The 15,800-nt window shown below is 39.4% G+C and overlaps 1 protein-coding gene across 6 annotated transcripts in view; it reads right to left on the reverse strand.

Annotated features, from left to right (window-relative positions):
- The window catches only part of LOC124790131 (tRNA pseudouridine synthase-like 1), a 221,931-nt gene that overhangs the window by 183,478 nt on the left and 22,653 nt on the right, over positions 1–15,800 (reverse strand). For 5 of the 6 annotated variants that reach the window (XM_047257711.1, XM_047257709.1, XM_047257706.1 and 2 more), the window contains one exon: positions 13,039–13,149. The exons of the other annotated variant lie outside the window; for it this stretch is intronic. In XM_047257711.1, coding sequence (XP_047113667.1) covers positions 13,039–13,149 — 111 coding nt within the window. The remainder of the gene's footprint in view (positions 1–13,038; positions 13,150–15,800) is intronic. 6 annotated transcript variants of the gene reach the window in all.

A 15,800-nucleotide genomic window follows, 5' to 3' on the forward strand; every position in this document is an offset into this window, starting at 1 on the left:
TGTCGTTGTCTAATACTGAAAAAGCTGTAATTACAAATAGGCCCAAGGCGGGTGTGGTTTCTCGACATGATTACCTATATTTTGTAACTGTCTGCGAGATAAACAAAATAGGCCTTTATAATACTGCAGCAATTGTAACACATGCCAAATAAACGAGACTGTTTTGGCAGAAATGGTCATTTTTATAACACGGCAGAATATAATTCACAAAGTACCAATATCAAATGCCTATTAGGGCTACTACAAGCCAAAAATTTTGTGTCAAAATTTCATTTTCTTGTATACACCGAGAAGCTAATACGTAATCTTTCTTACCTGTTATTCCTGTTAGTCGTTTATTCGTAGCCTGGTAGTCTGAATCTATGGATTTGGTTGGTAATCATAACAACACTCATCGTTCGCAAACATAAGCAGACAATAGTTGGCTTTTTCGTTCGGCTATACTCTGCTCAGCTCGTATAGCCCATTTTGTCTGCAGGAAAGTTTATTTCTAGATGTGACGAAGATTCCACTGACACAGACATGACGTACACTATGGCTCAAATGGCTCTGAGCACTATGGGACTCAACTTCTGAGGTCATCAGTCCCCTAGAACTTAGAACTACTTAAACCTAACTAACCTAAGGACATCACACACATCCATACCCCAGGCAGGATTCGAACCTGCGACCGTAGCGGTCGCACGGTTCCAGACTGTAGCGCCTAGAACCGCTCGGCCACTCCGGCCGGCCTCACGTACACTATGCACGCATTCACAAATCAACTTATGGTTCATTCAGAAATCAATTTAGAATGTGTTCAACAATGTTCAAAAACCAACAGGGACACATTTCAAAGTCATACGAATAATCGATAGATCAACGTGCGCTGGATGCTAGGCACTTTGTGAAACAAGGTTTTTTCCTCGGGAATATGAATTGCGGCTGCTTACACAGCCAACAGCCACGTTTCTGTAGCCACAAGCAGAAGAAGATACTACTCAACTGCGCATGATCGAACTCGTAACTGCTAAAACAAATCTAATGTTAACAGTTGTGACGTCATGCTCATCGGAGGCAATTTGTTGTTATGAAGCAATGCGGACGCTTGTATGAGCACTGTGTTTTGTTGCTGTATGTGGCGCATTTTCTTTGCAATTTAAGTTTTATTTCAGTTTTTTTCTCTCCTTCATGTTTTATTGCTGCAGTATTACTATTCTGCTGTAGCAGGATACAGTAATATCCTTTGTTGGAGTATCGGTTCTTACCAGTAAAAATTACAAAAATTTAAATAAGAACAAAAACAATGAAAAATTCCCGGAATTCAAAAAAATTCCCGGTTTTATCCTGGATGAAAAAATTCCTGGGTTTTTCCCAGATCTCCCGGTTCGTAGACACCCTGTAATATCATTCTGACAGCACAGCACAATGTAGCAAGAATGAATAAATGTTCCACAAGAACCCCCATCAGCCAGCTCACATGGCAGAAAACCACCAAGTAACGAAAGTCACTTTTGTGACACCAAAGGGCGGCAAACGATGCTGATGAAGCCAGAAAACGAGGGGACACACAGTCATCCTTGGCAAGACATAACATCACTGCCTCAGATGGACATTAATAAATACTCAGGTTCATAAGCCCATATGCAATTCAGTTACAGTGGACCAGCTACAATGCAGACCCTGCGATGTGTTCCATACAATTTGCCAGATGACTTCTACTTTCGAGATTGTTGCCCACCTGATCTGCAAAAACAGTAGCTGTGAGTTGTCAACATCTCATCTGCTGTTGTGAAGTCTGGGGGATTTCTACCTCCAGCTTGCTGAGAGCCAAAATGATGGTGTTTGGCACACCATCAACTTATCACTGTATTCAGGATGCATGCTTAAGGCTTGCATCTGTGAGCAGATGCTGGTGTCCATGGCCTACCTCTGGTGGAGATGCCATGCCAACAGTCATGACACTCCATTTTGCTTTTGTTACCCCCCCCCCCCCCCCTCCCCTGTGATAGCAGCATGCCAAGCAGCCAGCAACTGACACTTTCAAGTGCGATATGGGTTGAGTGAAAATACTAATGTTAACACTGTTTTGTAACATAGTTTTTACAATAGAGTGTGTATGTAGTGCCATAAAAATTGACAATAACTAAAAATTACACCACGTTTGTGATTATTTAGTTTCCTAAGGAGATATGAAATGGTGCATTTCAGGACAATTTATTGATGATTCTCTTGCAACAGACAGACAGTTACTGAATAATATTGTTTTCCTTGGCAAAGTCCTAGTAAGCACTGCAAGACCAGACATTTTACAAAAAGACATTGTATATCTATCCAACAAAGCAGAGTTTTGTCCGCTACACTTTCACCCAAATCAGTGAATGTGGAATGCAGGAAACCTATATGAAATGCAACCTACATTATTCAATGTACCAAATGAACAAACACAACTGTAGTTTAAGGATAAACCACACAGATGTGATAATATTTCATCAACAACAATAAAACTGTTTCCCAACACAGGCGAAACCAATTCCACAACTGTTGCTAAATCTGAGCCACAAATGGCAAGAATCTTCAACACAATCACTTCTGAAGAAAAGTAATTACATTTACAAAAATATTTGTGTATTAGAATTGGTGAATCATTAGACTCCATAAAAAAAATTAGTGTCAAGGAAAGTACCTATGATGATAACATCTGACAACAACATAAATATATGCTCCTCATGCATGACGTGTTTATATTTGACTGCTTTCAGCAAAATAATCTGCAAATATAGTTATATTCGAAAGTATTTTTTCATGAATGAGTTGTAGCTTATGTCATTGAATCACTGTGGTTTGTTTGTTTTTACTTGTCTCTTGGAACTTCACTAATGCATGGGAGACAAAAATATAACCACTATTCAGTTAATTAAGTATAAAATAATTAAAAACAAACATTAACATTATGACGCATCTGAATGTCTACTTTCTCACCACTTGGAGAACTACTGTCAAACAATAACAACTTTCACACTAGAGTGTGAACCAGCAACAATGTAGATCCTGTGATGTGCTGCCTATCATTTGCCAGATGACTTCTACTTTCGAGGCTGCTGCCCACCTGATCTGCCGAACATGTTAACTGCGAGTTGCCAAGGTCTGAGTTTTTGTTGTGAAGTCTTGAGGATTTCTACCTCCAGCTTGCTGATAGTCAAACTGGCGGTGTTTGGCTCACCATCAACTTGTCACTGTACATGGGAGTCGTGCTTAAGGCTGCTGCCCCCCCAAATCGCCTACCTCTGGTGGAGAGGACATGCCATAACTCTGCTCTACCACCTATAACCCCTTCAATGTCCACAAGAATGCCCTAGTAAAAATCGCTTGACAATCTCATGGTCAACACCATTGTCTGAGAAACACTTGCAGCCCGCTGCCCCGCGTGGAGGCACAGTATTACGTGAGTAGCTTTGACGGAGACAATGGCCTCAAAAACATGCTGAAGTGGATAAGTCAGAACATTCCATGGCTGTGTTCTGGACTCACAGCCCTTGCCACGGCAAGGGATGATGATTCTGTTGTAACACTTAAATTGAATAAATGTATATCTTGCTAATGCTATTCCATTAGCGGACAGAGTGCCAACTGGTCTTCGTCACCATACTCCACACTTCGCCATCCTGTAGCCAAAAGGGTCTCATCTCAAGCCCTTGCAACTTGGAGTCAGAAGTGTTTACATCAGCTGCTGCTGCCGTACTTGTAATTGCCAAAAGGGTCTTATCTCAAGCCCTTGCAACTTGGAGTCAGAAGTGTTTACATCAGCTGCTGCTGCTGTACTTGTAACATGTCTGCAGCATCATTGTCATTGCCATCTGGACCTCCATCCTGGCATAATGCAGTGTAGTGAGTGAGCATCTTTCTGTTGTCCTTTCTGGTTGTGTTTATTGTGTGGGGCCATGTTGAATTGTACAGACATTGATGCTAACATAAAAGTGTCATTTGTTAAACTGCAGGAACTTGCAGACTTATTGCTGTTTAGAGGAAATGCCACGGAAGTGTATTTAACACCAGTGATGTGCAAATTTTGTAATTTAGCGAGGGATTAGTTGCCATCCACTAAGTCAGTACCAGCTACATGTGACATATGTACACAGTTTGGTCTTTTAGCAGAGGACTGTTCTGAATCGTGTTGGGCCACGATCTGACACAGAAAATAATTTATTTGATTGTTATGCATAATATATGTGTAGCTTTTTCCCACATCTCTGTTACTGTAACAGCTGTTGTAGAAAATGCAAAGTAGTACAAACACAAGCTGCTACAATGGGTAAAACTATTACCACTTTAAAGGAACGAGTATAAACATATGAGCAGGAAAATTAACTATATTGCAGATTGAAAGTTTACAAGGTGCAGTACAGAAGTTGCAATCGGGATCAGGGAAAGCCAACACAGTGTCGATTGTACCCCTCTCTCCTCTCAATCCATCAGCAGCAATTTTGACGAAGCCTTTTCCTGGAATGACAATGGAGAATGCATTAGCTACCAATAAACTGTGCAAATGGACGGATGAAATATATTTATGTCGAACTAGCTTACAATTAGAAGGTGAAGCTGAAACATACATAATGTATCACAGGGCATTTAGTAAGGCAGAAACATCCAGGAGCTAGCCGATAGCTTGAGCCAGCACTACTGGAAACAGAATACTGCGAGATTTTCTAGGTAAAACTAAGTAGTTTGGTGCACCAGGTCAATGAGTCAGTGGAATCGTTCTCGAATAGAAACCTGAGCTGATATGAAGTGCAGAGGCTGATGCAGTTACCTTGCTTGAAGCTGAGAATAGTGCTCTTGATAACTTCTTACTTGGTTTTCCCACTGACATGACATGCAGAGCCAAGTTGGAGAATCCATTTGACCTGGTTGCAGCTATTAAGATCACCATGCTGGTGGAAGAAATCAATATTGCTGTGAAAGTGCGTAATGACTGTCGGGTCTTCAACTTCTAAGTAAAGAGCTATAGATGTGGACATAAGGGTCATCTGCAAAAGCAGTGTTGTCACTCAGAGGCTACGAGTATGGTTGAGTCGCTCATACAGTAAGAGTGCAGGAAAAAGAAACAAGAGAAACAGCATCATAAAAAGTGCCCATTAAATGCAAAACTAAAATGCATTGCCCGTTGGAAAGCATTTCCAGTAGAACGGAATACTGCACGTATATGTTTGTAGGAGTGGAATGCTGCTTGTTAGGCATAGTACAGGGGATCTTAGGCAGGGCATCTGAGGTAGGTAGAGACTTCGATCTCCACAATACAGGTTACATAGAGTAGGTGACAATAACATGAAGCCATTGGACCTAAGAGTTTTCACGAGTACACGGACGTGTCGCTACATGTTGGTGAATGTCATCCATTAATTATCAAACTATACTTCCTTGATAAGCTTCATGCTTAAATCGATCTTTTCTGATGTACAACTGAACTGAATGAAACTTTCTTTATGCTGGGAACAATGACCGTATGTAAGGCAATGTCGCAAGGTACACCAATCACAGATGTGTTGCCAACTGAACTGTGAACACATATGCTAAAGATTGTTTCCCATAGTAATGTATAGTAATGTATAAAGGGAAGTTGGTTTGGATTCCTGTATATACCGATGTGTCACAAGAAGTATTATTTGTGGTAGAACCACTGAAAAGCAACAAAGTGTAAGATAACATGCACTATTCCGTGTGCCGATGCGTAGCATGCATTAGTAATATAAATGGAGAGTTTGCACCTCCTGTGAGCATGGATGAGGTCAGTCTGCCAAAATACTTAACAACTGCACTTTAAATGTTCTTGACTAAGAGGATTTCATAGGTCATACAATGACCAGAGCCACAAGCAAACCTTAAGTGCGTCTGCGTTCTGTAAAAAAATAGTGAATCATTTGCAAAGAAGTGTTTGACAAGCAATGGTAGCTTAACTGTTATGATTTCTAGGTTTGTTTACAACAAATGGTCTGCTACTAGTGATGCCTGTTACACAACACCATAGACCCACAGGTAACAACACTCCAGTTTACAGAAATTTATACTGTGTACTGAAGCATAGGCGTCCACTGATGGAAGAATTCGTTGATCAACAACTGGCAGAAGAATAATAGGACATACTGATAGTCCTTGGAGCGCAATCATCATCACTGCTCTGAAGAAATCACCAGATTGTACAAAGAAATGCAGATTCTGTTGCGATTACTGATACCTGAATGCAAAAACTGTTACTGACACACATCCTAACCCCAGTATTACTGAGACATTGGACAATACATGCTAATACAGATATTTTTCAACAATGGATTTAACAAGTGGATATCATCAGTTAGAAGTTATTCCAGAAGACGGGTCAAAAACTGCCTTAACAACACCGCTGGGTCATTATCAGTATTGCAGAATGCCATTTGGACTCAAAAGTGCACCAGCTACATCTCAGAGACAGTTGGACGAGTTACTTTGTATGGTATGCTTGAATGACCTTGTATTTTCAAATGATATCGAAGAACATGTAAAATCTTTGGAACAAGTATTTAACAGGCTATGAACAGCACATCTGATACTCAACAAAGATAAATGCCATTCTGCACAGACAGAAGTTAGCTACCTACAGAAAGTGATTTGTGGAGATGGTGCAAAAACTGATCCCCAATTAACCCTTTCTCTGCTGCAGACATACTCTTTGCATTCCATGCCGAGGCGTACTGCTCACCAAATGCTGATGTCTATGCTGTGAGATGGCATTCTGACCAATATTAATTACTTATCATACAATTTTTCGAAAACTACGGGGTGAAAAAAAAATTGATTTTTGCCCATCTTACAGTCTTCTAGATATAGAAATGAATTTCTTTTAGTTATCCGTTATACTTACTGGGCTGCATCACATTAAGCAAAACACTGCACAAAATTTTAAAGAGTTCACAGAGGTGGAAACACATCGCATAAACTTTGCATGCGGTTGATTTTAGCTCATACATTGCAGTGAATTAAATGTAGGTAAGGTATCGAAATTTTATTTAAATTGAGAGCAGAATGATATCTCATTTCATTCTCAAGTTACTGCATTTTATATCCTATGGAAAGTTGGGCATGACGTGTCCTGTGCTGTTTATGCGGACTTCCTGGCTGCTATGAAATACTTATCATTTGTGTTTAAGAAAACTAATAGGTGAAAAAATTACTGTCTGTTATTGTCTTTTGAAAAAGACTGAATTTCTTTTCATTATATCCGATAGTTACTATGCTGCCTCAAATTAAGTAAAACACTGGATGCATTTTTGAAGATTTTGCAGAGATAAAAACGCATTGCATAAACTTTGCGTACGGTTCATTTTAGCTTACACCAAAGTGAATGAAATGTAGATAAAATTCCAAAATTTTATTTAAAATTGAGAGCAGGATACCTCATTTCATTCTTGAGTTATGTTTTATATCCGAAGGACAGTCGTGCATGACGCACTGCTTCACATCCTTGCACATCTTGAATCATGTGGTCATAACAATCGTCATATCTCATAAAAGATTCAGGATATCAAAATGAGATTTTTTGTAAATGATAGCATGCAATGAGGCACATATGTTGTATGATAAATACTTGAGCAACTTTTGAATTCACCAAGATATGGAAATAACTTATCCACAGCTGTGAGAGGTTGACAGTTCAGGATGCATTCAGAGTCCATAGCACTGTAGGAAAATCCATTCGGCGCATGTATACTTGTCTCCACCACCTGGGGAACAGTGTATTCTACATCTACATCTACATTTATACTCCGCAATCCACCCAATGGCGGGCGGCAGAGGGCACTTTACGTGCCACTGTCATTACCTCCCTTTCCTGTTCCACTCGCGTATGGTTCGCAGGAAGAACGACTGCCGAAAAGCCTCCGTGCGCGCTCAGATCTCTCTAATTTTACATTCGTGATCTCCTCGGGAGGTATAAGTAGGAGGAAGCAATATATTCGATACCTCATCCAGAAACGCACCCTCTCAAAACCTGGACAGCAAGCTACACCCCGATGCAGAGCGCCTCTCTTGAAGAGTCTGCCACTTAAGTTTGCTAAACATCTCCATAACGCTATCACGCTTACCAAATAACCCTGTGGTGAAACGCGCCACTCTTCTTTGGATCTTTTCTATCTCCTCTGTCAACCCGACATGGTACGGATCCCACACTCATGAGCAATACTCAAGTATAGGCCAAACAAGTCTTTTGTAAGCCACCTCCTTTGTTGATGGACTACATTTTCTAAGGATTCTCCCAATGAAACTCAACCTGGCACCCGCCTTACCAACAATTAATTTTATATGATCATTCCACTTCAAATCGTTCCGTACACATACTCCCAGATACTTTACAGAAGTAACTGCTACCAGTGTTTGTTCCGCTATCATATAATCATACAATAAAGGATCCTTCTTTCTATGTATTCGCAATACATTACATTTGTCTGTGTTAAGGGTCAGTTGCCACTCCCTGCACAAAGTGCCTATCCGCTGCAAATCTTCCTGCATTTCGCTGAAATTTTCTAATGCTGCAACTTCTCTGTATACTACAGCATCATCTGCGAAAAGCCGCATGGAACTTCCGACACTATCTACTAGGTCATTTACATATATTGTGAAAAGCAGTGGTCCCATAACACTCTCCTGTGGTACGCCAGAGGTTACTTTAACATCTGTAGACATCTCTCCATTGAGAACAATAGGATGTGTATGTATGCCCACAGCAGTGAAAGGGTTTACAGCAGCACTCTGTGACTTAGCAACACTGCAAACAACCAAACAACTTTAGCCATTCCTGGCATATGCAGTTATTATAAAAAATTTGTCAACGATTTTGTAAAAATTGCCAAACCATTAAACCAACTATTAAGAAAAAGTGACACATTTGAAATGAAGACCAGAATGCCAAAAAGCATTTGAGGGATTGAGAAAAATACTGATATCAGATCCAGTGCTGATATGGCGAGATTTCGATAAAGAATTAATCATTTCTTGTGATGCCAGCAGTAGTATAGTCGGATGAATTCTCAGTCAAAATTTAGATGGTAAAGAACATCCAGCAGCTTATGCATCAGTAAGATGGAGTGGAATTACTCTACAACAGAAAAGAAAATGTTAGCAGTCATTTATGGAATTACTTGCTTCTCCTGTTATTTGCATGGTCAGCAATTTAAAGAAGTATACAGCCATGCATCTCTAAAGTAAAGTGAGTGAATATGATGATGAGGTAGTCCTGAAACCAGGAAAGAGGGATAGAAACATGGATATGCTAAGCAGAAAAATTGTAGTACAGCAAACACTAGATAAGAATGTGGCTCAATGGCAAAAGACACGGGCAGCTGACGTAGATTGTCACGCATTCAGACTACAGCTGCAGATCATGACACATGACGGCTTACTTTCCAGATCAAGTACAAACTATGATCAATAAAATACAGACCACCTGTGGTGATTACGGCAGCATTCAGAGATGAAGTTTTGCAACAAGTGCATGACCACATGTTAGCAGGTCATGATGGTCACAGAACTATGGAGACAAAATTTGCCAAACAGTATGTGTAGAAAACTTGGAGATATAATCTGGGACAGCATGTAAAAAACTATATACTCTATGCACAAAGGGCTGACATTAGTCATTGGAAATGCTCATTGCAAAGATTTCCAGAAGTGAAAAAAATCATTTGAAATGATTGGACTGGATATTTTAGGACCTTGCAGGATATAGTTGTATATTAATAACACTGGATCATTTTTCTTGCTACACTGAAATGGTAGCAATTCCAAACCAACAAGCTAACACAGTAGCACAAGCTGTTGTATCCTGCCTCTCGGATCGCTAGACAACAATTCAAGCAAATCATATTTATGAAATTTATTACAAAAGGAAATGATTACAATACTTAACTTTGTGAAATACAGATGTGTCGCAAGCAAAGGGAGACAGACAAAATAAGAAATCTCTTCAGCATAGATAATGCTACACAGTAGAAGCAAAATTAGTCTTGATGCTATTCTTGAACTCACTGCTGTAAAACTCTTAGAACTGGGCTTACGTCCTCTTCGTGTAGAGGACGCTGCCACTGCATTGTTGTCCTGGAGAGGGGTTGGTCAGCGTGCAATTGGCTGATGTTGTCTCACAGCCCTCTCTGCTCTAGCATTCTCGCCTGACATGCCGGCGCTTGACTTCAAGCCGGAACACAAGCCATGACAAATAACTGGATACTTAAATTTGCATTTGCATTTTTATGAACAAGTTTTTCTCATCCACAAGTAAATGGATGAACAGAGAGAGAGCAAAAGACTGTTTCCAAAATGTTAAACCACTATGTCAATAGTCAACACAATGATTGGGACAAGAACCTAATTTCAGCATACGACTCTAAAAGTCTACAGCAGTAAAAATCTTTCGCTATACGAGGTGGTTTATGGCAGAAAGATACCATCTTCTTTTGACTTGATAAAGCCCAAGTTTAGAGCTGATAGTGAGTGAGTACAAGAATTAACAAAACATTAATGGGAGGTTTGACAAAGAGTGAAAAAGCCAACACTAAAGCCTTGGAACATCAGGTACAGATGGAGCACAATGTAGGGAAACAACCACAATACAGAAATGGTCAGTGACTATAGTTAACAAACCCATATACACCTAAAGGTAAAATCAAGAAGTTTTAACAGATAACATGGCCCATACTAACTCACTGAAATGACTTCGCAACTAAACGTTAAACTGCGGCTGCCAAAAACATATGTTACTCATGTGAGAAGGGTTAAACCAGTCAAAGGAGCTGTCCCATCAGCTACCCAAGTATCAAAAAAGCATCTAAAAAGTTGGAACACATATTCCTAACAGCAACCACAAGATACATAAAATGCTTTATGCACTCATGTTGCATGAAAAGTATTTATGACCAGATTTTTATATTGTTTTTATAATTTGCTTTACATTCATTATCTTTAAGTATAACTATGAATTTATTGATGATAAGATTTCAGAAGTTTTCCTGGGTATTATTGGTCAATAAGTTGGGTAAAGTCTACTTTATTTTTATTTTTGTACATGTACGCACTGTGATGGAATGGGGAGGGAACTGATAAAAGGTTTCTTTCTCTTAGGTGCTGTGCTAGCATGGATGTCCAGGAAGGTTATCACAGTCCTAATAATTCATTTCATCAAGGAAAGAGTACTGAATACAGTTCAAAACCAGCCTCTAAATTCTTCAGACTGCTGGATGTGCTACCAACTAACCACTAGTGGACACTGAGATTAACCTCCAATGTATGGGCAGTTTACAGGAGGATTCACAGAACTACATGAAGAAGTGCACAAAGTCTTGGGAGAAATACAAAATGAGTGCTATGAGCCGAGACTCTAGATGTGAAATTGTGAGTGCAGCTGAATCAGCTAATGGAAATAATGAGACATAACTTGATATGAAGAGAGACAGAAGTTAATACGAAGAAAAAGAGGAGAAATGGCTACAAGAGGGGAAATTACTGAAAACCGTGTTCAGCATAGCAACATTGAAGAATAAAAAATCCAAATAATACAGCAGAGCAAATACGTATAATAGCGGATACCACCAAAACCATAGTAGAATGGGATATTACACCGCTGTCAAACATGGAACAGAATGTGTTAAATAATACGAGAGTACTAAGACAACTAATTACAGCACTGGTGCAATGTACCAGAAGTTTAATGTGGACAAAAAATTATAACTTGGAAAGAATTCAGACTCAGTCAAGCACTTTAGATGGGAGAATGACTGTAGCTGGGCTTTTGCAAGCACTGGCAGAGACTAGAAGTACCAATACTGCAAGAAGTGGTTTACCATGCAATACACAGCTGAATGAGTTCTGCACTGTTACTTCCAAAACAGTTCCTACCAGGATTACGCCTGGCACAAAAACAATTTCCCACCCTATTGCAACATATAATGAGCTTAACTGAGAAGAACCTAGCACTGTTCTATCATTTAGCAGCCATTAAAGTCAGTTCAGATAGAACAAAACTGCATGTATCCATTCAATTTCTGAGAGTGGGTACAATCACATGACACCAGTGTTTTACCGCTCACTGTATCTGATGAAGTGTGGAACTTTAGGCAAGTGCATACAGGTACAAACACAGGAAGCACTATTAATTCAGGACAGGGGAACTTCCATGTCCTTGTGTGACTAGCAGAGTTACAAGAATGTCTAAGGGAACATCAAAATTTGGTTACAGTTGTTCTTAGGGAATGCAGAACTAGCACAGTGCCAAAGAGAAGTGTTGCCCCCATGACCACATTTCCACAGTGTGGGAGGACACTGGATTTATTCAGTTTTCTCACCCAGGGCTGTCATCATTAACTGCTACAAAAACAGAAAACCCACAGGCATGATCACAGTAGAACTACAAAACAGTGGCATATTGGTAAAAGGTACAACTTTTGATATAGCCGGAGCACAACTTTGCCTTCCAGCTACCATCATCAGTCTGACCACAATCAAGTTATCCCAACCTATCTTGTATTGGTTGGAAAAAACATTAGAAGTATTACCAACTCAAAACCTACCATTCCTCAATAACATCTTAAACTCTGACCTCATGGATGAAATGACAACATCACAAAAAGGATCAATTCACAGACCAAATGTTCCAGCATATTCAGCATTAACGATGTCACATCACAACTACAAGAATTACCACTACAAATGCTGCCATTGTTCTACTAACAGTTTGTGTACTCTGCTTCTGCTTGAGACATAAAACCCACTCATTTCCCCAAATAACAAATGCATCAAATACCTGCTGAGCAGCTAAATAGTATTAATAAGAAACAAAAAATAAAATAGTAAACTTTTATTAGAGCACAAGGATTCAACAGAGACAGTACAGGATTAACAAACACAACAGAGACTCTGTCGGAGTTTACTTGAGCACATCCCTTTGATGTCCACGAGAGAGCCCCAGTACAATGGGGTCTACAATCTTGTGGTCAACACCATGTAAGAGCTACACCCACAGCCCACTGCCCTGCACTGTACCTTGGCGTTACGTGAACAGCTGCAACAGAGACAGCGGCACTGGAAACGTGGTGAAGTGGGTGACTCGGCACATTCCAAGGCTGGGTGTTACATCCTCTACCCTCACCACAGCTGTGGAGAAGATAATTGTAACACTTAAATCAAATAAATGTATGTCTTGCTAATGCTACTTCATTAGCGCACAGAGCACTAACCAGCTTTCACCACTGTATTCCACACCTCCCCATCTTAAAATGGTAAGGGTCTGAGTCCAGACCTTTACAGTATTCTGATCTTGTTTCTTTGCTGCACACTCATGTTGAATAGTGTGAACAGGAACAGATAAGCTATTTCATATGTCTCATTCGTTCCAGACATTATAGGACATGCATCTTTTCAAAATGGCTTAGTGATAATTGTATCCTCTTGGGTAAAAGAGTCCACCCTTCAGATGTACAGAACTTCTGGTCAGGTCAGTACAAGGTAGTTAATGCAAAATCAAATACGGGTAATGTGGAAATTGATCAAATAATAAGAAAATAATAATACAAGCACATAACTGTGAAAACTATTGTGGATGCATTGTGATAGCCAAGATAGATATAAATCCAACATTCACTACAGTGGTATTCCAACTAGGTCCATAGAAGACAAAGATATTGAAAGAGTATATGATAAGAGAAATTATCCAGATATTTAGAGAGACAAAAATTCAACTGTGATTGGGGTTTGAAATTCAAGAGCAGGATAAGGAAGAGTAGAAAAAATAATAAGAGAGTAAGGAGTGGGAGAATGAAATAAAAGAGGAATCCACCTGGTAAAATTCTACGCAGAGCACAGTTTAATCATCACTAACACTTGGTTTAAGAATCACGTAAGGTTGTTATATATATCAAAGACACCTGGACACACCAGAAGGTTTAGATAGAATATGTAATTGTAAGGCAGATTTCAAAACCAATTTTTTAAGCTGTGAAGCATTTCAAGTGGCAGAATCATGTAAGGTTGTCATACACATCAAAGAGATCTGGAGACACCAGAAGGTTTAGATAGATTATGTAAATATAAGACAGATTTCAAAACCAAATTTTTAAGTTGTGAAGCATTTTCAGAGGCAGATGTTGCCTACAACCATAAATTATTGGTCATGAACTGCAAATTAAAATTAAAGAATACACAGAAAGGTAGGAATGAAGGAAGATTAGGGTCTAACACCCTGTTGACAATGAGGTCATTAGAGATGGAGCGCAAGTTCAGATTATTTTAAGGTTGCAGAGGGAAATTGGCTGTGGCTTATCTAAGGGTGTATCCCGGTATTTCTCAGGAGCAATGTAGGGAAATCATGGAAAATCTAATTCTGGATGGTCGGATGTGGATCTGAATTGTCATTCTCCTGAATGAGAGTCCAGTGTGCTTACCACTTGCACCACCTCAAATGGTGCAGAAAGGTAGGAAATTAAGGAGACGGGACCTGGATAAATTGCAAAAACCAGAGGTTTTTAGTTTCTAAGGTAGCATTAGGCAAGAATTGTCTAAAACAACGGAAAGGAATACAACATAAGATGAATGGGAAAACTGAGACATGAAATACAGAAAGTAGCAGAGGGTTAAATAGGCAAAAAGAAAAACCCCAATAGAAATTCTTAGATAACACATGAGATATTAAACATAACTGACAACAGAAGACAATATAAAAAAAAAGCAGAAAATTAAATGGCAAATGGGAATTCAGATGTCCATAAGACTGGAAGGAACTGCAAAATGGCTAGAGCAGGAATGGCTCAACAAGAAATGCAAGAAATGCAAGGCTGTAGAAAAATGCATGACAAGAGGAAAGATAGATTCTGCCTATGGGAAAATTAAAGAGGCCTTTGGAGAAAAGTAAAGCTACTGTATGTATATTAACAGCTCAGATACCAAACCCATACTAACCAATTAAGGGAAGACTGAAATGTTAAATGTATATATGGAGGGCCTCTATAAGAAAAACAAAACTGAAGACAGTATTATAGAAAGAGAAGAGGAAGTAAATAAAATTAAGATGGAAGTTATGATACAGTAAGAAGAACTTGACAGAACACTTTAAGACCAAGTCATAACAAGGCACCTGGAGTTAACTACAATCCTTCAGAGTTATTGAAATCCTTGGGAGAGTCAGCCATGACAAAAGTATTCCACCTGGTATGCAAGAATTCCTATTCCAACGACTGTAGGTGCTGACAGGTGAGAATATTACAGAAGAATTAGTTTAACAACCACACGTGGTCGTTTCAACAAGTAATACTGACCTTGTCCTTAGGTACAATTAAAATTAAATTAAACAATAACTAAATTCTATTTGGAAGCAAATTGATCTAATTCATTCAGTTACATATAGCGACTCAGCTTTGGGAATGGGAACTTCTTGGTATAACAACTATAACACCTGAATCGCTTTCACAATGCATGTGTATTTAGAGTAACTGCTTCTTAAACCTTTTGCTACACAAAACATCAATTAGGCACAAAGTATCTGGTTCAATTTTGGAAGGAGTATTATTTGTAAATGCAGTATCAACAGTATCCGGTTGGCTACACTTCCACTTATGCCCGCTGACAGTTACATTGCTGCACTTCCTACAGCCACCACCATGGCACGAGGGCATTGCCATGAACTATTATGCCACTGCCAATGAAATACAAGCATCCCTCTTCGGAGTTCCAGAGGCAGATGCACCTAAGTTCAAACATTCTTGCTTTGTCCCTCATTTTGTGTGTGTGCCAGTTGAATAACACTAACTGAA

This window comes from Schistocerca piceifrons, chromosome 3 (assembly GCF_021461385.2).
Source record: "Schistocerca piceifrons isolate TAMUIC-IGC-003096 chromosome 3, iqSchPice1.1, whole genome shotgun sequence".
NCBI lineage: Eukaryota > Metazoa > Arthropoda > Insecta > Orthoptera > Acrididae > Schistocerca > Schistocerca piceifrons.